Source organism: Schistocerca serialis, chromosome 11 (genome assembly GCF_023864345.2).
Source record: "Schistocerca serialis cubense isolate TAMUIC-IGC-003099 chromosome 11, iqSchSeri2.2, whole genome shotgun sequence".
NCBI classification, from domain to species: domain Eukaryota; kingdom Metazoa; phylum Arthropoda; class Insecta; order Orthoptera; family Acrididae; genus Schistocerca; species Schistocerca serialis.
Window position 1 is genome coordinate 78,039,865 of NC_064648.1, and position 25,011 is coordinate 78,064,875.

General features: G+C 42.1%; 1 protein-coding gene across 1 annotated transcript; it reads left to right on the forward strand.

Moving 5' to 3' along the window:
- Positions 1–22,877, forward strand: LOC126427138 (uncharacterized). The gene is made up of 2 exons (XM_050089362.1): positions 1–213; positions 21,091–22,877. Exons 1-2 carry the CDS (start codon positions 123–125, stop codon positions 22,590–22,592), a joined length of 1,593 nt encoding a protein of 530 aa, XP_049945319.1. The 5' UTR covers positions 1–122; the 3' UTR covers positions 22,593–22,877.
- The last annotated feature ends 2,134 nt before the right edge of the window (positions 22,878–25,011 follow it).

Genomic DNA, 25,011 nt, shown 5'->3' on the forward strand with positions numbered 1-25,011 from the left:
GCTCGAATCTTGTGTGTTGCAGGCGGTCAGTGTTTAGTGAGGGGGTCTATCAGCAGCGGCTCCTCTCCTTTCGTGACGACTTTGGTGCGCTGTGTGAGGAGCAACTGCCGAACGCAACACAAATGTTTAGTCTCGCCGACGCACTGTACTCCTTCTATAGTTACGAGTGGATCGAACTACTATACGCAAATTCAGATTACATCGAGGTTGTCGGTAAGTTTAGTAGCGGGACTCATTCACTTCATTCTTGTGCATTGCTGACTGTCGACTTTATTCTGAACAGAGGAATGAGGTTCAAGGAGACCTCAGCATATCCAATTATATTCTGTGGCTTTCAGTGTCGTGAAAGATAATTGATGGTATATTTTTGATCGACAATTTCATGACTAGCTGACGTTGCTCGCCAGCCAGTGTGGCCGAGCGGTTCTAGGCGCTACAGTCTGGAGCCGCACGACCGCTATGGTCGCAGGTTCGAATCCTGCCCCGGGCATGGATGTGTGTGATGTCCTTAGGTTAGTTAGGTTTAAGTAGTTCTAAGTTCTAGGGGACTGATGACCTGAGATGTTAAGTCCCATAGTGCTCAGAGCCATTTCTTTGACGTTGCTCCATCTACATCTATTACAAGCTGACTACTTGATTTTGAGGTTAAATTGACTCCTGCAAGTATCACAGTTCAGTTATTTAATTTGCCTAGGTGACATCTAAAATCAATTTAGATGGTCTAAAGATATATACTAAATTTTAGAATGTTTAGACGAGATGACAACAAAGACTCTCCTTATGACAAGAATATAACGGTTGCATTGTTTTCCCGCTACAAAGTATTGGATCACTGCAGGTTCTGGCCCAAAACTCTGACTAATCATGTATCAGGATATTTATGCGGTATCAAAAAAATGGTTCAAATGGCTCTGAGCACTATGGGACTTAACTTCTGAGGTCATCAGTCCCCTAGAACTTAGAACTACTTAAACCTAACTAACCTAAGGACATCACACACACCCATGCCCGAGGCAGGATTCGAACCTGCGACCGTAGCGGTCTCGTGGTTCCAGACTGTAGCGCCTAGAATATGCGGTGTCACATTGCAGGTGAATCAACTGGGCATGGCATAAACAACACAGGTGTCAAGATTCGAAGGGGGGGGGGGGCGGGGTGGGACCAGTACCCGTGGTGCTCGTGGAATTGTTCTTATTTGAGGACTAGCTTACCACCCACAATGGTAAATTTCATTCTAATCTATGTAGGGTGTTCGGAAATTCCCTTTACAGACTTCTACTACTCGTAGAGAGGAGTGACCACGTAATATTTTCAATAGGAATTCATGTCGGAAAACTTATGGTATCCGTTCTACAATGGTTTCAATTCAGATGTGTAGCCCATCCACGTCTGCTTAAGGAAAGAGACAGGTGTCAGGGTTGCTTGTCCTGGTATGCAGTAGTATAGACAGGATGACGTGTTCTACGTCAGATAGGCCCCCAATGTCTCTTCCTTACTGCTAGACCTATTGAATGCCTGTACGTCTCTGATCCAGCAAACGTGATTCAGTAAACGTTTTCCACAGTACACAGACATGCTTCTTGTGTATGGCGAAGCTCCCAGGAATGGTAGAGTCGCTAGTCAGCTGTATCATGCACATTTTCCGCGACTTTGTATGCCATTGCCCAATGCAGTTTCTCTGAGAAGCAGATACCTTCACCATGAGGAGGCAGGGTTAAGGTGCTCTATAACAGCGATGATCTCCTGAATTTGAAGAACATGTACTGCACTGCAGTGTAGAAATACAACCAATGGGTACTCGAACAATTGTACGTGCACTGGGTGTTAGACACACAATCGTCAGGAACGTTCTCTGTGAGCAACAATTACACCAGTACTACTTACACAGGGTACACAATGGGCGCAGCAAATATTCATCAAAACGTTGCCTACTGCATTTGGTTCCTGCACTGCTGCGTACACAAAGGTCCCGAGTTCGAGTCTCGGTCGGGCACACAGTTTTAATCTGTCAGGAAGTTTCATATCAGCGCACACTCCGCTGCAGAGTGAGAATCTCATTCACGTCCAAGGATTTCGACACTATTTTGGTATTTACGTGTAGACAGGTATTCTGGACGGTCATGTGTTTGGGTCATACCTCCTTTCACTCAAACTAACTGGTCCTGCGCGTTTGATCTTCCACAAAAATTATTGAGCTTGTTCTTGGACGTTGTGCTACTGAATGTCTATCAGCAAATGTGATTTGAGTATGATGGTGCTTCACCTCACTTCTCACGTGCGATTTGGAGACATCTCAACAGACCATATGGCAAAAGATGGATAGGCCGAGGTGGTCCCACCGACTTGCCAGCGCGATCGCGGGGTTTAACTCTATAGACTGTTTCTTGTAGGGTGGAGAATCGTGTAGACACAGAGGGAGATCTGCTGCATTAGAAATTGAAGAGACAAAATATGGGATGGAGATTGTATACCATAACAAGCTTCGTTGGTACAATGTCTACAACAATGCTGGTCGTCGCCACATCGAGCCAGTGGTGTAATGCAACAGTATTGTCCTGTGTGTACAGTATGCTATGTTCCTTTTTTGTTTTGGAATAATGGAAACGTGTAATGCTTCAATGTTCATACAAACAAATATGCTTATGTGATAAATGGATGTTTGATTATGTTTCCTTTCGAACTTTTACCTAATAGTTGTACTGTGTCGCGCCTAATTTAATTGCTCAACCAGAAGTGGAAATTTAAACATCTGAACTAAAAGCGTCATCGAACGGAAACGTATATTTCTGGACGTGGGATCCTGTTCAAAATATTATGTACTCACTGCCCTATACAAGACCTAAAAGTCTGTAACAGGAATTTCTGAAAATCCTTTGTAAGGTGAAAAAATCATAGGATACCTCCTAGTATCACATCAGACCTCTTTTTGCCCATTGCAGTCTAGCAACTCGACGTGGCACGGACTCAAATGGTTCAAATGGCTCTACGCACTATGGGGCTTAAGATCTGTCGTAATCAGTCTCCTAGACTTAGAGCTGCTTAAACCTAACTAACGTAAGGACATCACACACATCCATGCCCAAGGCAGGATTTGAACCTGCGACCGCAGCAGCTGCTTGGTTCCAGACTGAAGCGCCTAGAACCGCTCGGCCACTGCGGCCGGCGGTACGGACTCAACAAGTTGTTGAAGCCTTTGCAGAAATATTGAACCATGCTGCGTCTATAGCCTTCCATAATTGTGAAAGTGTTTCTGGTGCACGAATTGACGTCTCGACTACATCACATAAATGAAATGTTCTATAGGTTTCATACTGGGCGATCTGGGTGAGCACATAATTCGTTCTAATTGTCCAGAATGTTCATCAGACCAATCACAAACAACTGTAACCTGCTGATATTCCTAAGAACGACTATCATTGGTTGGGAGCAATAAGTCCGTGAATGGCTTACAAATGGTCTCCAGAAGCTAAATGTAACAATTTGCAGTCAATGGCAGTTGAGTTTGACCAAACGATCCAGCCAATTCCATGCCAACACATCGCACACCATAATGGAGCCACCACCACCTTGCACAGTAGCTTGTTCACAACCTGGGTCCTTGGCTTCATGGGTTCTGCACCACACTCGAACCCTACCACCAGCTCTAACGAAATGAAATCAGAACTCGTCTGACCAGGTTTTCCAGTCGTACTGTTAACAAGGCACTTACGTCGGTTGTCTGCTGCCATAGCCCATTAACCCCAATCTGCACCATATTGTCCTAACATACACGTTCACCGTATGTCCCACATTGATTTCCCTCGTTGTTTCACTCAGTGTAGCTTCTCTGTTAATCACTGACAACTCTATATAAACACCATTGCTCTCGATCGTTAAATGAAGTCTGTTGGCTTCTGCGTTGGCCATGGTGAGAGGTAATGTCCAAAATAAGGCATTCTCAGTTAACTCTCGACACTTTGGGTATTGAATTCCCTAACGATTTATGAAATGGAATGCCCCATGCTTCTATCTCCAATTAACATTCCCTGTTCAAAGTCAGTTAATTCCTTTCACATAGGAAACATTTTGACATGAATCACCTGACTATAAATGTCAACTTCACCAATGCACTGCCCTTTTATACCTTGTGTACTGGACATATGCATATCACTATCAGCTTCGCGTCATCTGCGCCACACTCGAACCGTATCATCACGTCTTTCCTACTGAAATTGGCTCATCTGACCGCATTTTCCAGTTTTCTAGGTATCTTCTGCTGCCATAGCCCATTAACGCCAAATTTCGGCAAACTGATCTGCTGTATACGTTAGTGGTGTGTCCAAGTTTGATTTCTGTGGTTCATTCACGCAATGTTGCTTCCCCGTTGTCACTGATAACTCTGTGCAACCACTGCCACCGTCGCTCGTTAAATGAAGTCCGTCGGCCACTGCACTGTCTGTCGTGAGAAGTAACGCCTGCAATTCTGTATTATCGGCGTCCTCTTGACACAGCTGACCTCGGAATATTGAATTCCCTAACGATTTCCGAAATGGAATGTCTCATGTGTCTAGCTCCAACTACGGTTCCGTGCTCGAAGTCTGTTACTTTCTCTCGTGCAGCCATAATCACGTCGGAAACATTTTAAAATAAATCACCTGAGTATAAACGACAGCTCCGACAATCCACTGCCCCTTTATACCTTGATACCTTGATACCACCATGATTATGTGTGCATAACGCTATCCCATGACTAGTGTCAACTCAGCGCATCATTTGCTGTGGAGTGTTGGAATGAGCAAGTAGCGTATTTTCTCGACATAATTGAAAACCAGTGTTAGTTGAAAAATGGCTCTGAGCACTGTGGGACTCAACTGCTGAGGTCATAAGTCCCCTAGAACTTAGAACTACTTAAACCTAACTAACCTAAGGACAACACACACATCCATGCCCGAGGCAGGATTCGAACCTACGACCGTGGTGGTGGTGGTGGTGGTTAGTGTTTAACGTCCCGTCGACAACGAGGTCATTAGAGACGGAGCTCATGCTCGGGTTAGGGAAGGATTGGGAAGGAAATCGGCCGTGCCCTTTCAAAGGAACCGTCCCAGCATTTGCCTGAAGCGATTTAGGGAAATCACGGAAAACCTAAATCAGGATGTCTGGAGACGGGATTGAACCGTCGTCCTTCCGAAAGCGAGTCCAGTGTGCTAACCACTGCGCCACCTCGCTCGGTTCTACGACCGTAGCGGTCGCGCGGATCCAGACTGTAGCGCCAGAACCGCTCGGCCACCAGCGGCCGGCCCAATGTTAGTTATCATATAAAGTAATGAATTAGGAATTCATAATTCTTGAACACAAAATGTACCTGATATTCTTCCCCACAAATGCGGATAGCACGAAATAAAATCAAGTCCTCTTCCACATCACAACTGCTCATGTCACCACCACATGGCTGCAGTGAAAACATGACAATAGTTTGAACTTCCTCCTGCGATTTTCTTTCCTCACACACACACACACTTGATGATTTTAAATAAAAGACAGTCACAACATAAGGAAACTGGAAGAGATTTGCAGTGTTGTGGAGCGTCTCCAAACTCATCTGTCGCAGTGATGGGATAGCTGATGACTCTGTGTTCTGTTTCCATTGACTGCTCATACTGCAGTCATGTACGTGATCACTATGTAGATGCTAGCCACTCCCAGGAGGTGTTGCCCCTCCCCGGCCGCAGTGGCCGAGCGTTTCTAGGCGCTACAGTCTGGAACCGCGCGACGGCTACGGTCGCAGGTTCGAATCCTGCCTCGGGCATGGATGTGTGTGATGTCCTTAGGTTAGTTACGTTTAAGTAGTTCTAAGTTCTAGCGGACTGATGACCTCAGAAGTTAAGTCCCATAGTGCTCAGAGCGATTTGTTGCCCCTCCACCAAGACTCTTTCTCCATCTAAAACAAGCAGTCAGTCAATTATTATGTGGCAATCAACACTATACAAGTGGATGGATAAGACACCGTCGATGCACTATAATAATAAGGATCACAGTTGAGAGTGTGAACAATTTTAACAATTTTACAGTAATTTCAACACCGACCAATGATGCGACCGCATGCTTCTCAATTTTATTGCCATCGCTAAACTGTCCCTTCTCTACTTTGCAAATGTCATTGCGAATGTAGATAGATGACTGTGCAGTGTCTATTCATTGTTAAATCTCGAACATATACATCATCAAAGTCTACCAGACAGTGATCTACATATTTCTAGCACCTCGAGCATAGTACGTAACTTATGATCTATCTGTATGTAGATGAGAGTCACAGGGTATTCTCGCAGTCATAGGATAAAGTTAGAGACTAAAAGATCCCCTCGCACTGTCTCTGACCAACCCACCCTGCAGCACTGTTACCGATTTAATCTGCAGCTGAGCAGGAATAGACCGCTACAGTCCGCGACTCGTGAATGAATGGAACTTGCCGAGTCCACGCCCATCCAAGTGCATAAGAATACTCCAGATGCGCCCGTGTCGAGGAGGATGGTACCCTTTATCGGTGAATAGTAGTAGAGTTGAAAGTGTTGTGATGTAATAGCAGACGGTTAAAAAGAACAAGAAAGGGGTGGTTTTTATGCATGATGGAGCTGCAGGCAGATGGAGTTCAAAGCATTTTTCTTAAATCAACAATGCTATCAATTCTAAGGTATTGTTCTAGTATCTGGGATCAGTACCAGCAGGGTAATGTCAAGAGAGGACATAAACACGTGCACTCCTAAGACTACAAGGTTCTGCACTTGAAACAGGCTACAACCTTGGATAGGCCTATCGCTTCAGTTTCTGACCTATTAGTCGTATGGAATGCAGCGCTGTTGATATTCAAATATAAGAAATATTCTTCCAGCGCATGACATACATCCCTCGTGAAGGCCTCTCTACAATTAACTATGGTAACAAACAGTAAAATGAAAAAAACTACTTCCTTAAAACATCGGCTCCGTGTGATACATGCACAATATAACTTTCCAGAGATGTACAGCACCCATTGTTCACATGCTATCATGGTTCAGAAATTATACTACGCCTGCATCAGTCCTATATAAAATGATGGTTAGGAACAGAGAATACCTCTTACAAGGAAACAGATAAATGCATAGCAGCGGCGTTTGACATGTGAAATTACACGTCATGCCGCCACTAACTCTAAAGCAGGACATCTGTCAAGCAGATTTCTACACAGGGATTTTAGTGCCTCAAAAATACCTATTGCTTAGAATCATCTTTGTTATGAAAGTGGAGTATCGATTTTTATACGCAAGATGCAACAGGGGAATGGAGTACATGGCATAGATCTACGTTTGTTTAAAAGAATGTGCCAAAACAGGATGATCACGTTTCATCACACGTCAGATGGAAGTCCTCTGATGACTGAGAGGTTTGCTGTTAACGATTGCAGGTAGACAGTGCTCTAAATTATATACAGAACACTTGCTTGTATAAGAGTCAAACGCATGCAATGTCACATGACTGCTGGATCCTGACAGAACATCAGCAAAAAATAGTCAAATGACCTACAGCAACATCTCCCTCTCTCTCTAGAATGCATCATCAGTCTAACATTAAATCGTACCTCGTTACAGGTCCATCTGAACTGAGCACTCCTTCCACACTCTGTCATCCTTTAACACAGATTCGCGGAAGTTTAGAAGCACATGGTTCTCTGTTTTCCTGGAAAGCGAGTTGACTACTATATTTAGTGATACGATATTCTGCCAAGCCATGTGAAATTACATATGTTCTTTGAATCTGGAGATAGGTGTAGAAAGCAAGCAAGCAGGTCAGAGCCAGAGGCAGTAACGCCTTTGTGCTGAGGGGAACTGACCCAGACTTCGTACAGCAGTTAGGAGAGTGACTTCAGTCTGCTGAGGACGCTCTGGTCATGCGTTTGGCCAGTGTGTATGCGGGGTCCAGTGACATGTGAATGTCACCTGCGGTGGATGAATGTCTGACCTTGCAGGAAATATCTACTGCTCCGAGGAGCATATGTGGTGCATGTGCTTATGCTGTCTGTCTTCGTGGTGTATGTACGAGTGTCTGGCGGTCGAAAGCTACGTGTACACTACAGGCCATTAAAATTGCTACACCACGAAGATGACGTGCAACAGACGCGAAATTTAACCGACAGGAAGCAGATGCTGTGATATGCAAATGATTAGCTTTTCAGAACATTCACACACGGTTAGCGCCGGTGGCGACACATACACTACAACGTACTGACATGAGGAAAGTTTCCAACCCATTTCTCAATACACAAACAGCAGTTGACCGGCGTTGCCTGGTGAAACACTGTTGTGATGCCTCATGTAAGGAGGAGAAATGCGTACCATCACGTTTCCGACTTTGGTAAAGGTTGGATTGTAGCCTACCGCGATTGTGATTTATCGTATCTCAACATTGCTACTCCCGTTGGTCGAGATCCAATGACTGTTAGCGGAATATGGAATCGGTGGGTTCAGGAGGGTAATACGGAACGCCGTGCTGGATCCCGTATCACTAGCAGCCGAGACGACAGGCATATTATCCGCATAGCTGTAACGGATCGTGCAGCCACGTCTCGATTCCTGAGTCAACAGATGGGGATGTTTGCAAGACGACAACCATCTGCACGAACAGTTCGACGACGTTGGCAGCAGCATGGACTATCAGCTTGGAGACCACGGCTGCGGTTACCCCTGACGCTGCATCACAGACAGGAGGGCCTGCGATGGTGTACTAGAGGACGAACCAGGGTGCACGAATGGCAAAACGTAGTTTTTTCGGATGAATCCAGGATCTGTTTACAGCATCATGGTGGTCGCATCCGTGTTTGGCGACATCGCGGTGAACGTACATTGGAAGCGTGAATTCGTCTTCGTCCGCAGCTCGTGATCGTGCGATAGCGTTCTCGCTTCCCGCGCCCGGGTTCCCGGGTTCGATTCCCGGCGCGGTCAGGGACTTTCTCTGCCTCGTGATCACTGGGTGTTGTGCGATGTCCTTAGGTTAGTTAGGTTTAAGTAGTTCTAAGTTCTAGGGGACTGATGACCATAGATGTTAAGTCGCATAGTGCTCAGAGCCTTTTGAACCATTTTTTGTATCCGTCTTCGCCATACTGGCGTACCACCTGGCGTGATCGTATGGGGTACTATTGGTTACACGTATCGGTCACCTCTTGTTCGCGTTGACGGCACTTCGAACAATGGACGTTACATTTAAGATGTGTTGCGACCCATGGCTCTACCCTTCATTCAATCCCTGCGGAACCCCACATTTCAGCAGGATAATGCACGAGCGCATCTTGCAAGTTCTGTACGGGCCTTTCTGGATACAGAAAATGTTCGACTGCTGCCCTGGCCAGCACATTCTCCAGATCTCTCACCAATGGAAAACGTCTGGTCAATGGTGGCCGAGCAACTGGCTCGTCACAATACGCCAACCAGTCACTACTCTTGATGAACTGTGGTATCGTGTTGAAGCTGCTTTGCTGGACTGCAGGTACAAAGGCTTTTTTACATGTGATGAGTGTTTGTGGACTGCATTATTTCGGCTGTGTAAGAGTTGTGATCATGTTTGCAGAGCGTTATACACACATTATTACACCAATTTTGAGCCTAATGAAGTTGCACCTGTACACGCCATCCAAGCTCTGTTTGACTCAATGCCCAGGCGTATCAAGGCCGTTATTACGGCCAGAGGTGCTTGTTCTGGGTACTGATTTCTCAGGATCTATGCACCCAAATTGCGTGAATATGTAATCCCATGTCAGTTCTAGTATAATATATTTGTCCAATGAATACCCGTTTATCATCTGCATTTCTTCTTGGTGTAGCAATTTTAATGGCCAGTAGTGTAATTATATGCATGATTGAAAAGGGACGATTTTATATGGCGCAGGATACGAATTGTATGTTTACTACATCGACACGGTATGTGGTGATATATTGCCAGGTTGGAGATCGCTTCCACGCTGTAGTATTGAAGCTTCTGTCCTTAGTTGCAGAGCAGTATAATTGAGCAGGTGTCTTTCAGTATTTGACGGTCTATAGACCAGTTTTGCAGGATTTAACTGTCAGTGCAATGTGGCGATCCTTACAAAATAGTTTTGCCGCTGAAAGTCTCGTCTGCAGAAAAAAATGGCAGACTCTGCTCCCGCACCAGCAGCAGCTGCAGTTTGGCAGGTAAACTCAGTAGGAGCCACTGATAATGATCCACTCATTCACAAGACATCCTATGTGCTGGGACATAGGAGCCTCTACATAGCGGGGAGAACGTTTACTGTTTCAGAGATGTTTGTTTGTTGAAAGCAGGACGTCACGATTTCCAGAAAGACTAGCATGGGATGTCTCGTTAGGACGATCAGGAAGAATGCATTCGGTATTATCTTGAGCTGTTTTCGTAAACAGCTCCTGTTAGGGCAAGAATTTCCATGGAGACAAGTTGAGACATCACGAAAGCTCCTACAACATTAAGAAAAGCGACTGTTAACTATTTCTGCGACAGTTTACCATTTCCTTGAGGTGCTGTTATGTGATGGATGGGCTCTGCTATTATGAGGATAAGTAAGAATGAATTCAGTATTATTCTGGACTATTTTGGTTAACACTTTCTGAAAGCCTTGCAGAAGATTTCTATAGCCCTTCCAGAGGGATACTTGGCTGTTATATATGTAGACATGAGACATCAGGATAACACTGACAGCCTTTTAACTGTGCCTGCACGGGTGAGTCGCTACACAGAAATCTCTCGCTTGGCAATTAAGCCTCTGCAGCTCTGAAAGCTATGTGTGAGCCATGTAAACACGTATATGGCTAGACGTATCTGGCATGTCCTGTCTGTATCGCTAGGAACAGTGCATCCTGTGCTATACTGGGAAGGATTCCAAAAGATTTCTATAGTGTGTCCAGAGGGAACCTTGGCTCTTACTTACATAGACATACTACGTCTCTATAACACTGAAACCTTATAACTGTGCTTGCTATGGTGAGTCGCTTGGCAATTAGGTCTTTGCTGGACTGCAGGTACAAAGGCTTTTTTACATGTGATGAGTGTTTGTGGACTGCATTATTTCGGCTGTGTAAGAGTTGTGATCATGTTTGCAGAGCGTTATACACACATTATTACACCAATTTTGAGCCTAATGAACGTGTCTGTTGCATCAATGTACTGCTTTATTTTGTGAACATTACTGTAGGCTGTGCAATGCATTATTTCGACGGTTTATAGTTAGCGAGCGTGTTTGAAGAGCATTATTTCGGTAATTTACGAGTAATTTGCGTGTCTGTTGCATTATTTTCTGAGCATGTCTGTAGGTTATGCAATGCATTACTTAGACAGATTGCAATTAGTGAGCATGGTTGCAGAGCGTTTTACATGCATTATTTTGACAATTTACTAGTTGTTTGCGTGTCTGTACATCAGTGTACTTCATTATTTTGGCAATTTACCAGTAGTTTTCAGGTCTGTAAGCTATTTACTGTGACCCCAAGCACATCAGGGCGAGTGTTTTGTACCAGTGTAACAAATAAATTACGTGAAATCCATCCCAAAATAAATTGTTCCAAAATAAATAAAGCACACTCCTTCCTCTCTCCAGCAGCTGGACAGAGACTGAGTCCTTTTCCCAACATTTTTCCTCCGGACCACCATGGGACGACAGCGCCCTCTGGTGTACTAGGTGAGTGGGACTTCGGACCTCATTGCGAGCACACTGGATTGAGCTACTGGCTATGACAACTGCATGCAAAATAAAGTCTTTCGTCAATCCTATCCAGCAGCCAATCATAGGTTTGTGTCCTTTTCCCACCAATTCCATGGAAGACGTGGCGGTTGGATGATAGGTTTGTGGAGGTAGCCTAAGTGACCTATTTTCCCACCAAAATTTGAACTTCCCACCATGACATCATTAGGATGTTGCCACCTCTATCGCCACCATCTGGGATTCGCCACCTTGAATAAATTTGGCAACAATGTAATGTGGGGCTGTGCTCTCTTTGCCCTACTACTGTCATTGTGCTGCCAATATTTACTGATGGTATAGTGTGTATGCACCCTTGTTTCATCTGTATACTACACATGTTTCTCCACACCTTCGTCATTTTTTCTCAAAGTCCTGAAAAGGAGTATATTCCACAATACAATGTATTCTGTATCAACCAGAAATGTTCGTCTGCCCTTACATTTTCTTAAAAGGATACCCCATATCCTTGAAATTTTCCAGATAGTGGTTCGTTTCCAAGTGAAATTAATGTCTTTATCCTCCTTCACTCAACTGTAAGAATTTGGAAGAGTAGCGCTGTAATATTCCAAGAACTTTCTTTAGAGTAAACACTTATCAAAGTCGTCGAGACACTTTGTTTCTTCTTCAGTTTCTCCTTGCTTGGTGTTAGAATTTTCTGAGCACTCTATCTAACTTTCTAAACATCGTTCACAACATTACGCACTGTCCTCACACTCTTTCCTGCTGCGGCTGCTGCTCTCACCAGAGCCTGCTTCTAACGGTATCAGCAAACATTTCCGTTTTTCTTCTTGACAGAACTGAACTACGTTATTAATCAAGCCTTCTCTGTCGGAACATATTCTTCGATACCGTATATTTTGCGCGATCACTGTCCTTTTCAGCAGACGCTAGGAATACACAGCAGCACTATGACAACAATGTGAAGCCACGCACGTCATTTGTGTACTTTCGAGTATTGTCGGACGCCTTCGGCCCTGTCAGTGTATGAATAAAGCCTAGTTCGTGTTCTTCCTTGTAAATATTTATACCCTGCACATCATGTCTGTACCAGCACACTGGTAAATAGAATAGTTTATAAGTTTTATCTGCTGCTAGCCCTCCAAGTTCAATTAGTTTCTAGTGTAGATATAGCGTTCCCAGTCCATATGAAGTGTATATATTATCAACCAGTGCTCTGTTGACTGTGTCTCCTGTTCATCGAAAATTTAAATATTTTTTGGTTAATAGTCTCCACTACTCCTACTGTTGGGTAAACTGTGGATGTTTCTTCATGTTGTAGTTATTAGTAGTACTAATAGTGTAAAACCGTATCCCTGCATTGAAACAAGAAATTACATTTGAGATGTGAAAAAGAACCAAAAGTGAAATGTATCTATACATACTGCATGCCTAAGAGAAATGAACACATGAATTTCGTCACCATACGTCTTTCTTGTTGTTATTCACAGAAGACCTATTCCCAGTGGATTATATATATACAGGTTGGCTTTCCTACACGTTTCGGCATAAACTACTCTAGAACAAAAAAATGTATTGAAAAACGACTTTCTCTTGCATGTATGTAAGACAGAAGCTCATGAAAATAAATACTGTGAGACATTCTAAAATGTAATCAAATATTAGTTTCAACATAAAGTTATGATTTTTTTAAATGTACACCACCTAGTATTTCTTACACGATCAATAACATGCGAAAGAGAATGGCGTTGGTTACATTGTAGTACGTCAATTACATCCCAAGAAATTTCAAAGTGAAGTTGGCACTTGAAACAAACGAAACGCACGACTATTGCATATCTCGAGATGTAAGCATGAACTCGATGTTGCTCATAATCACAATGTGATTGACGTATGTAATCTTACTTTCACTGTTGTCACGACGACTGAAAGTAATAACAGTCTTGAATAGCTGCATACTTGTAGAGACCACGCATCCATGTGCTCTTCTCCTTGCCTTTGATGTAGAGGATGGTATCTGTGTAGTCGAATAATCGACATGATGCTACAATCTCTTTATAGAGTATATCAGGATCGCCCCTGTGAATGCCATGGAAGAAGCATTCTAACCACATTGCACTCCTCCATGGTATAGCACACATCACACCCACAAAAGGCTTTGGAGATGCAATACTTGCTGAGAATGTCTCTGTTCAGTGGCATCTTTTGTGAATGCTGTTAATCCAATGTCTTTAAGTACGAACTGTCTGTGCTCATCATCATAGAAATGTTGAAGGTCTACAATGATGTTCACACTTTGAGATGACATTCTGAAATGCTCTGTGTATCACACAACACCTGTTATTTTATACAGCTCGCTGCGCAGCACCAGCGAGCGAGCAATAGTTAACCATGCAGTCGTGAAGAACTGGAGCATATGGTCCAGTGTATTCTAGGAAATTTGCTGAAGATTCCAATTCTTGTACATCTGTCGCTCCTGATTTAATTATCTCTTTCTGTTTTGAGCAGTTTACTGCGATGGTTAGAGCCAGCTTCTTAAATTACCATGGGCTGAGAAGACACGCTTCCTCTTCAGTATCTTCACAGTAAGAAGTGTGGAACCTTGCATACATGTCAAATGCTAGACTGTACACATTTTCATCCCACTGTAGCAGTAATTTGTCATATGGACAGAATTTCGATTTCAAGTAGACTCTGTCTTTAATTAACTTGTAACTGTCAAATTTAGATGGATCATTTGCTACATTCCCTCTTCTATCATTCTCAGAGCGAAGTATGATGAATCTGGGTGTCACCAGTTGAACAGAGGTTTTAGTAGTCCATGTTTGAACGGCTGCTGTAGGTAGCACAGGTTATTCAAAAAGCTCCCATGAAAGGGAATTTAATTGTAGATATGCACCAGCATATGAAAAGCTACAAACACCCCTCATCTGCTACATTCATGTGAGACATTTACCATATTCCTGCATTGCTGACGATCTCATTCCCCTCTTGGGTTTCTTGAATGTATGAATTGATATCTATAGCACTCTGAATCGGAATAAGTTTCTATTCATAATAATTCACATGTCCTCAAAATACCCCATAAGCCCTTTTATACATATGCATGTAGTAAATTTCTTGTACTATTCCACTGTTCTACGCACTGGGTCACCAATGAAACATCCTGCATTTCCTAAACCTTTCAAATTCGAGGACGATGCAGAGACATATGTTTTAAGGGTTGACGGTATGCCTGCATTATATATAGTCAGTCTCAACCCCATTAAATTTATATTATGTCTCCTGAAACATTAATGCTAAAGCATTATGTGTAAGTTTCGGTCTCTCTGTATCAGTTCCAGCCGTTTTTTGAAATGCTTCATCCAGATATATGAAATTATTGCATGGAAGGGTTAAAGTGTCTTGGTGCTGGACAACAATCCTAATTTCTTGTTAAATGTGCTTGAAGCATAAGGTTTATGCGAGAAGCATTCCTAACATATAATTCACTCATCATATTCTATGGGGACATTTATTTTAAGTGACATCATTGCAAGGTTTCAGTAGTACTTACTTAAGAAACTCATAGTTCGCAGTTGTTATCACCTTGTGTTTGAGCTGTGAAGTGCTGTTGTGTGGGATGAATATGCTGGTTTTATACCTTATGCCCATCCTGTCTTAGATGTAGTCGTACAATGATTTCCTCAGCACAAAAGTCAAGAAGTTGATTATTCTGGTCCACAATATACAACTCCAGATAATCCAACATCTGAACTGTCAGTGGAAGGTATATAGGATTGGTAGGATTCTCAATAATCTTATACCCTGATCCAACTGAGGGGAAGAATCAGTAAACTATATGAATCATTCTGTCATTGAGTTAGGAGTTTGTCGCCATGTTACACTCAATACAGGTTGTACTCACTGGGAATATATCCGCAGTCTGATCAGACTTGTAAAATTTACTGGGATCCTTCGTCAAAACTTGTCCCTTTGTGTAACTCAGTAGTCGTCATATGCTACGCTTCTGGTTAAAGTCAATCGTTTCCAGAATGAGATTTTCACTCTGCAGCGGAGTGTGCGCTGATATGAAACTTCCTGGCAGATTAAAACTATGTGGCGGAGCGAGACACAAACTCAGGACCTTTGCCTTTCGCGGGCAAGTGCGCTACCATCTGAACTACCCAAGCACGTTTTAAAGTCAATCGTTCCATTCATCGTCCTCATTTCAGATTTAAGTGTACAGATATTTGCACATAGGTCAACCCTTTCCAGACTTTAAAACCTCACTCAAATCGTCAGTATCTTATGTACTGGGTCAATTTCTTCTTATCACTAATTTCCAAAAGCATTTGTTGTTGCCCTCTTTGATATTTGGGATGATATCATGTATCTAAAGCCCAGTCAGGGGAATACAGCAATCTCCAATGCTTAAATCTATTATTGGTGGGAAGTAACTCGCACGTAATACTGATGAACATTCCCTTAAAGTCAGTGTATACGACATTATATGTGAAGCTCAACTAGTCAATGGGTGCTTAATGCACCTCCTTATACGCAAATGTCAGTGGGACCACGATGCACAAACGACTGTGTATTGAAGTCTCTATAGCGTCGAGAATTGTAGAACACATATATTCTGCTGGCGAAGTATCGTAGTAGTTCTTCCAGAAGCTGTAGGTCACGACATGTGTCGTAATACTAGACAATATTTATAGTTTTTTCCCCACCCAGTGAGTTCCAGGTCCTCAAACAACAAATAAATTTACAATCGTTCTCAGTATGTCTACACAGTCTTCTGTATGATATCCTATCTAAACACACAGAGGAATATTGGAATGTTAAATTTTTTTTCTAACAAACCTAAACAGATGTATATTTGTAATCGGCCTACCTGGTAGGATATCTTTTTTTTTGTTTATGAAGAAACCAAAACGTTTCTTGTATGGTTTCCAGTATAGTCCTTTCCAGATGGCTGCTGCTTCTTCATGCAGTTCTGTCTTCTTGCTTCCTCTAGTTACTTCTGGGAGTTCTGCTGATTATTGACTGTTCTGGTAATAGCAGCAACACCGCCATCCAGTAAACACACCACTGGCAGGCATGCAAGGACTGGTATTCAGAAGGGAACAATTTCACCTGACTTCTTGGGTACTGGCAGAACCCTGGGTGACTTAATCAGTTTTCTCTCTTTGTTCCAGAGCGCTTCCTTCTGCATACGTAGCTGCCGGGATACAGTCTTTTAAACATCCCTGCTCCATCTTCTTCTTTTTGTTCTTGTTCTTCATCATCACTGTCTTCTTCTTCTTTAGTTCACAACATGCAGCGTTAATAACTTGCCTGTAATTTGCCCCCAAACTCAATTTAATTTTACCACAAATGGTTTTATCAACTCCAAATGCTGCAGTGTAACCTGTACAAATCTTCCTTCTCACACGTGTTGCCTTAGCTGTATCAACTAAAATTCGGTCTGTAGAGTGATGTCGTGGAAGATCTTTACTTGCTGCATATGCAATGTCGTGTTTCATGTGCCTTTGTCAAGCAGATTAATCCCCACATGCTAGTCGTTTTTTAAGGTTTGTTCCAGGTTCACAGTAATTACATCTGGGAATTTATTTTACAACCGCTACTTTGCCAAGAATACCACCACCTTCTCTAATGCATGTATATTATATTACTGTGGCAGTTGTGGTCTGTGCACCCCATTGTAAGCAAATCATTGGCGTCAGTTCAACTGTTTTATGTTGCAGGAAAACCAAGTCGTTTAACTGGTGCTCTGTTCCCATGATGTTGATAATCTCCATGAGAAACACATATGGTTCCAAGCTCTTCTGCGTTTTCTTTGTGTAAAAGCACCTCCAATTTCAGTACTACCACTATCCTTTAAGATGTAGGTTCTGGGATTTGTTCTCTGCACTTTGGAAACTGTAAATATCTCTCTCTACCAGTGTGGTAGGTATGACTTCCCAGATGCTGTCTTCTGTTTTGTAATGTGTACTAAATCAGCTAAATTAAATTTCTGTTTGCATTGATGCACCATTTTAATATGATTGTATACTGTATCTAGGAGTCCACTATTGCAAACATCGATTGGTCTCATTTCTATTGTACTGTGTTTGGTTCGATTATACTGTGCAGCTATTTGTAGGAGGATATCTATCCATTTGTATGAACCATAAAGACTAAAGTGAATCCACATGGGAGCTTTCACTGTTCTTGTCAGACATTCCGTGATACTTGCCTTCCATTGTGTGAATGTCGTGTAGTACTGTATTCCATACAGCTCCATCACAGTCTAGAAATATCTGTAGTAAAATTCTTCACCAGGATCGGTTTGAAGGTTGTCAGGGTATTTATTTCCCCTGTCTGCATCAATCACTCAAACACTTGTTCAGCTTCTCTCCCAGTTTCTGTTTTTATCAGTAATGCGCAGGCACGTTTAGAGAATGTATCAATGACCATTATAATATGTTTGAAACCATCTTCCACCCATAAATATTCCCTCATATATACAAGATCTGCTTACCATAAGTCATCCAAACTTTCAATTATAGCTTGCCTGTGTGGGTGTGTTTTGTGTGCTGGTTTGTGTAGTTTATAAACTATGTCCTCATGTATATTCAAATACCCTCTCAACCTAAGTTCGGAATTTATTGAAACAGCTTCACTTCAATGGGCTGTGTTACCAATAGCAGCTGATGTCATGAGCAGTCATTGTCAATTTATTAGCTCATTGGGATCATTGTATATATACTGTGAGAATCGATTGTTCACTCTTATATGCTGACTGTCAATACCGTCACCACTGCTACGTTCTGCATCTAATATGAATTTTTAATAGATCTTTATTTCGTACTGCTTTGGCTTGTTGGTGTGCCATCAGCTTTGTTGTGTACATCTGTCAAATGTAATATTTCACTACACTTTTCCAGATCTTTTGGTGAATAATTTATGGTTTTTGAGGGTCTCAGGAAAATAAAGTTAAGTAGACCTAGTGTTCTTTGAAATTCTCTAGCACCAATCTGCATTGTGTTATCTGTTAAACTTATAGGCTGCGGGACCAGAATGTGCGGTTTTACCATGCTGACAACTGTATTCCATCCTGGCAGTGTTGTGATAGTTAACGAAATAGGCAATGACATCATTGTAGTAGCGTAATTTTTCTGAGAGCTACCCAAGAGGTTCAGTAACTGGCTTAAAGGTTTCTCTTAGTGTGTACTACTGCTCCAGATGTCCTAACGTTGTCAGTCGTAATTTCTCTTGAACAACCTTCTGTGCCTCGATGACTTTATGCATAGTCGACATCATGCTGTATATTAATCAGAGTTCTGTGCGGTGTACACCTTACATACATTCTTGTCCACCTTCGTTTCGATTACATCAACGTTTACAGTTAAGTCGTTTAATTTTTTCAGTTAAATGAACCCTATCATTTAACATATTGATCAATATCAGGAGAGTGCTCTAACATTTCTCTAGTGCCCTGCGTACATCCTCAACTTTACATTCCAGGGTCTGAATTTTTGCATCCTTGTAGAAGCGAATGTTCCAGCTATGTACACCTATCCCATGATGCCGACTGCTGGCATGCATGCAGATTTCTCCATGGTGTGATGTACAGTCATGTTGTACTCACCTCATTTCATAGAAATATATATAGAAACTCTTGGACGTTTCCTGTATACCTGCCAACATTCAGGTTTCTTGTTTTACCAATAACAAGAAACCTGTACTTCGTGTGACTCCAGCTATATCCAAATATCTTCATAAATTCATTAAATGACATATCACTTCCTAGATGTCTTTAGTAGATGCGATTTAAATTCGAATTATCTTGTTATAGGGCTATAATGAGGTTTGCATTATCCCTCACAAATTGTTTTGCGATTCTGAAATAAAATACATCAACATCTATATGGCGACCAAAGCAGAAAGATCTTTAAATCTGATCCTGGTTTTCCACAGCAACTTTGTGAAATACGAACACAGTGTTTAACTTACTTTTTTCCAGTGGAGAGATATCACTACTTTTACTGAATGTCCTGTATGTCACACCATTGACACCCTGCCATATCTCCTGTAATAGTTTACATCTGGACTGAAACATCGTTTTTTAAGATACACATACATGCCAAAGTGGACTCAATCAAGGTGTGTTATCACCGACATTGTCCTGCCACAGTTGGATGGACCTATAATTATTGCTCTTCTATTAGCAGGAAGGAGTATCCCATCCATCTTCTTCTTCTTCTTCTTCTTCACATCTAAGTTATCACAGGACCAGTAACTTGCAACAAACTCCTTGTGATAAGGATGCTTCATCCACACTGCTATTGCACTAGTTACTTCAGGTATTGACATGCAGTGGGTTTTACAAAAAAAAGCCACTTAGGTTGATAATAACAATAAGTGTAGCCACTGTAGCACGGTCAGTAACTAGCATCTTACAGACTGAGCTACGATAGCTACACATCTGTACATTATAATGCAATAGTTCTGAAGTACGGAAAACAGGAAAATACGATAATATATTATTTCTTTACACATTATCAATGGTAGATAGGTTGCAGTACATCATGAAAATCCACTGGTTCGTTTTTCGCAGCAGTACAGTATCTCCCAAATAAGTGTTTCTTCTATGCACCAAATTCCACTCGTATTTTCCTCAGACTGACAAGAGCATCTAAAAAATGGGACATTTCACCCACAAATTTAGCATGGATCGCCTCCACGTCTATTGGAGCAAGAGTACCCAACTTTGGTACTGCATTGACGTGCTATGTCCTTCCACACCAGCAGCTGAGAACAGACTAAGCTTTTCCTGCTAATTGCCAGGTGGGGGGGGGAGGGAGCGAGGGCTGGGAATGGGAGGGGGAAGTGGACAGGTGAGGAAGTAAGGAGGAGTGGGGGCAGAAAAAACGCATGATGCCCTTTGGTGATGTTTTCAGTGTGACATTCCACATCCACTGCCAGCATCTTCAATCTTGGAAGGCAGGAGACGAGGTACTGGTGGAATTTAAAGCTGCGAGGACGGGTCGTGAGTCGTGCTTGGGTAGCCCAGTTGGTAGACCACTTACCCACAAAAGTCAAAGGTCGCGAGTTCGAGTCTCGGTCTGGCACACAGTTTTAATCTTCGAGGAAGTTTCATCTTCAACAAATTTTGCGACAACGCAGAGAACACTAGTACGAAGGTGGCCACTCTGCTTTCATTGAATGAATCTCAGATGTCTGTCTTCCACCTTACATGGTTCCAGGTAATTAGTCCTGAATATTTTTGGTTGTAACCTGTTGTAACCGCTTATCACCGATAATTTAGTTAAACAATACCCAATCTTATCGTCCAGAGGCGTCTTGGAATTCACCTACTTATAGTGTACAAGCGCCACAGCCACCACCTAATTGCCATGGTTGTTTTGCAGATGAGGAGTGGCGACTCGAGGACAAAAGCAACGCTACACTCAACGTGGACACTGACTGCATGCAGCTGTTGGCGAACGTCCTGGACCACCCCATATGCCCACTGGAAGACCTGCCACCAGAAACCATTGAGCAGCGCGAGCAGTGCCGTGTGCAGCTGTGGGATGACATGGTGCAAAGGTCGCCCCACATACCTGTGACCAGCTACCTGGCCTACACACAGAGGGTAAATGTCAACCTCTGCCTCTTGGCCTGGATGGCTGTCAATTCGCTTGGTATTTGTCAGGACGTCCCATTTAGTATGATGCAGTCTGTGCATGATGCTCGCTGCTATTTCGATACTCCTGACAACCAATCGTGTCTCGAATCTAAGGATACGTACGCCATCTGCTCTGTTTCCAGAGCTATTGTGTTGCTGAAGTGTCGCGATTTTTTCTTCGTTAACCCTCCTAAGTTATGTGGCGTCTATATTTACAGAAATGGATCTTACTCAATGACGTTGAATGCGAAGTGGTATGAAGGGGGATACAAAGGCTATGGAAAGCCAACAGAAATAACACTGAACTACAAAGAGAGTCTAAACAGTGCCACCTTCAAATACAAGGATTTTAAAATAGACAGCTTAAGGCATTTAGAAATCTCATTTATAGCTGTAAATATTCTGTTGCGTTTGTTGACTGCTGGACTGTACACGTACCTTCCCCATTTAGGTAATTTGCCTGGAAAGATATTCTTGTCCTTTCAGATCACAGGTATAATACAGATCACGTGTTCTGAGATCTTATATCGAATGGCAGGTATTCCCGACTTATCTACGATGATAGTGATCGATAGCGCTCTCACACTTCTCAGCTGTATCTGGTTGAACTCATTCTGCTACCAAATGTACTCATGCATTCGTCATCTCAGGCTACCCAACGACCTACTACCTGCTGAAACAAGAAAGATATTCTGTCATCAGATGCTCCTTGCACTAATAGTCTGCAGTGTATTATGCACAGCGAGTATCGCTCTGGAAAAAACGAGTAAAAATTACCTGATCCAGAGTCGGACGATATTAATTGTGGGGATTTCTCTGTCCGTTACTTTCAATTTGGTTTGTCTTGGACTTGTGGTGTACATCTATCTACGTAATAAGAAATCCATGACTCATCTCAGAATTTATAGTAAAGATAAATTCGGCTCAAGGGTATATATTATTTACTTGTCACTTAAGACTGTCTTCTTAAGTGGGGTAGGTGTGATTATTAGAATTGGGTTCCACCAGGCTCAAGGCATAGCACAATTTGTCTATTATGTACATATAGCTTCAATGATGCAGGGACCACTGCTGTTCATTCTTTTCATTTGTAACAAGTCAACGCTACCTGTGCTCAAGAACAGAATACTGGCGTGGTGGGACCCAGACATAATCGTTCCAGGACAAGAACTATGTTCATCAGCTGAGAGAAATTTGGCAAACAGAATCAATAAACAATCTCCGATTGCTGACTCGTCGTTTTAATCACCATGAGTAAAGGACTGTTTTCATTGTAGATGGCACTGAAGCCAGTGATCAGTTGTAAGAGTTGAATCTGCGACAAAATTAACTGGGACTGATATCATAAAACCAGTGCCTCTGTTTTCTAATTTGTTCTTGACATATAATGGCATGGTTATTTGAACACACTAGTGCCTGTCGAATTTTAATCCACCGAGATTAATTAATAACTTACTAAAACTGAATCTGCATGAAAATAAGTGGAGCTTTTTGTTACTACTTCTTCTACCCAACCATATTATGAAATATTGACTCGAATCTCTTGTGTCTCGGAGCAAATGGAACACTCCGAGATGCTGTATTCGACTGATCTTGTAATTACTTTAATCTGGGACGTTTACACGACTTTCATCGCTGGCAGTGATTCGTTTATATGAAAATTATTGTACCGGAATAAATCTTTTATTGAGGAGGAAATTTTCGTTGTATGTTTACCTATTTACACATCTTGTTAATTAAAATCACTTATGTTATCTTAAATATGGAAATATGTGTGCAAAAATTGTATATGTGTATGGTTTGTAATTTAAGTAGCATGTGGTGACAAATTTCAATGTAAAATTGGGGGCACCGAGAGAGAGAGAACATCTGAAGGGAATTAGTGTGCTGATGGATGTACATTGGCGTTTGTTGTGTTGATTATTGGTTCGATTTGATGGAGTAGCACAAAAAGGTATAGTACAGAATACTAAAATACAGTCTCAATTCTCACGAATTGTTAAAGGACAGAGATTGGAGTAAGATCGTTTGTAGGACGGCATGGTGACTTATTGAGCGAGAGATACGTAAAGGTGTTATAGAAGCAGGTAAAATTTTATTTGTATCCCCTGCGCTACTCTTAAACAATGAAGCATCTTATTTAATAGGGCATCTATATAAACATTATTGTGGGAAAAAAGAAATACCTACCGGAAGTGAAGCTGTGAGAGCACGTTTTCCATGAGTTAAACTACAAGAATATACTATGTCAAAGTTATTGTTAGTCGTAATCAATAAAAGATCACCCATATGTTAAAATAAAAACTGATTGAGCAACCTAAGCAAACGACATCTTTTTTTCACGAATTTAATATTTAGCCCAACTGAACGCCCTGCCATAAACGGTACTACATACATTTGCTTTTCAGAAACCGTCTAATTACAACCAACATCACTGTTATACCAGCCATCCAATATCTTAACAGCTAATGTTGTGATGTTTAAGAAGGAGGGATTGGCATATTGGATACATCGGAACCAAAGGCTGCAACATCACTCGCCATCTTCAGATGTCACGTGGTAGGCGTGAGGAGGTAGAATAAAGGGAGATGGCAACAAAGATAGAACAAGACATTAACGGTGAACGTTGCTTCGAAGCCGGCGGCGCCATATTACAAGCCAAAAAACATTATCAGACTACTACTTACGATTGTTTCTTGTTCTTAATTTCTGGGATGTGACGCAACACTTACTTCAAGCAATAAACGTTAGAGCGCGTTCGTGATTAACACAGTGCCAGGAGGGCATTTTCAGACATTTCTGTCGTCTCACGTGCATATTTGACCCAGGAATACGACGCATTTGGACTTTTTAATGTGTCTCTTTCTTATGTTCTTGTTATTGGGTCTTCAGTCTAGAGACTTGTTTGATGCAGCTCTCCATGCTATGAGCAAGCTACTGCAATCTGCTTAATCTCCGAGAAACTACTGCAACCTGCATCCTTCTGAATCTGCTTAGTGTATTCATATCTAGGTCTCCCTCTACGATTTTTACCCTCCACACTATCCCTGATGCTTCAGAACGTGTCCTACCAACCGATCCCTTCTTCTATTCAAGTTATGCCACAAATTCCCTTTCTGTCCAATTCTGTTCAGCCCCTCCTTATTAGGTACGTGATCTGCCCATCTAATCTTCTGTAGCACCACATTTCGAAAGCTTCTATTCTCATCTTGTCTAAACAATTTATCGTCCATGTTTCACTTCCATAAATGGCTACACTTCATTGAAATACTTTCAGAAAAGACTTCCTGACACTTAAATCTATGCACGATGTTAACAAATTTTTCTTCTTCAGAAACGCTTTCTTTGCTGTAACCAGCCTACACTTCTACTCTCCCTACTTCGACAGTCAGAATTTATTTTGCTTCCCAAATAGCAAAACTCATTTACTACTCTAAGTGTCTCGTTTCCTAGCCTAATTCCATCAGTATCACCTGATTTAATTCGACTACATTCCATTACCCCTGTTTTTATATTTTGTCGATGTTCATCTTATATCCTCCTTTCAAAACACTGTCCATTCCGTTCAGCTGCTCTTCCAGGTCCTTTGCTGTCTTCGACAAAATCACAATGTCAACGGCAAATCTCAAAGTTTTTATTTCTTCTCCATGGATTTTGATTCCTA

Excerpts from the sequence above, each read along its gene's own strand:
- LOC126427138 (XM_050089362.1), top strand. The coding sequence starts at position 123 with ATGTTTAGTCTCGCCGACGCACTGTACTCCTTCTATAGTTACGAGTGG. Across the intron at positions 214-21,090 it reads AGATTACATCGAGGTTGTCG|ATGAGGAGTGGCGACTCGAG; the intron begins GTAAGTTTAGTA and ends GTTGTTTTGCAG.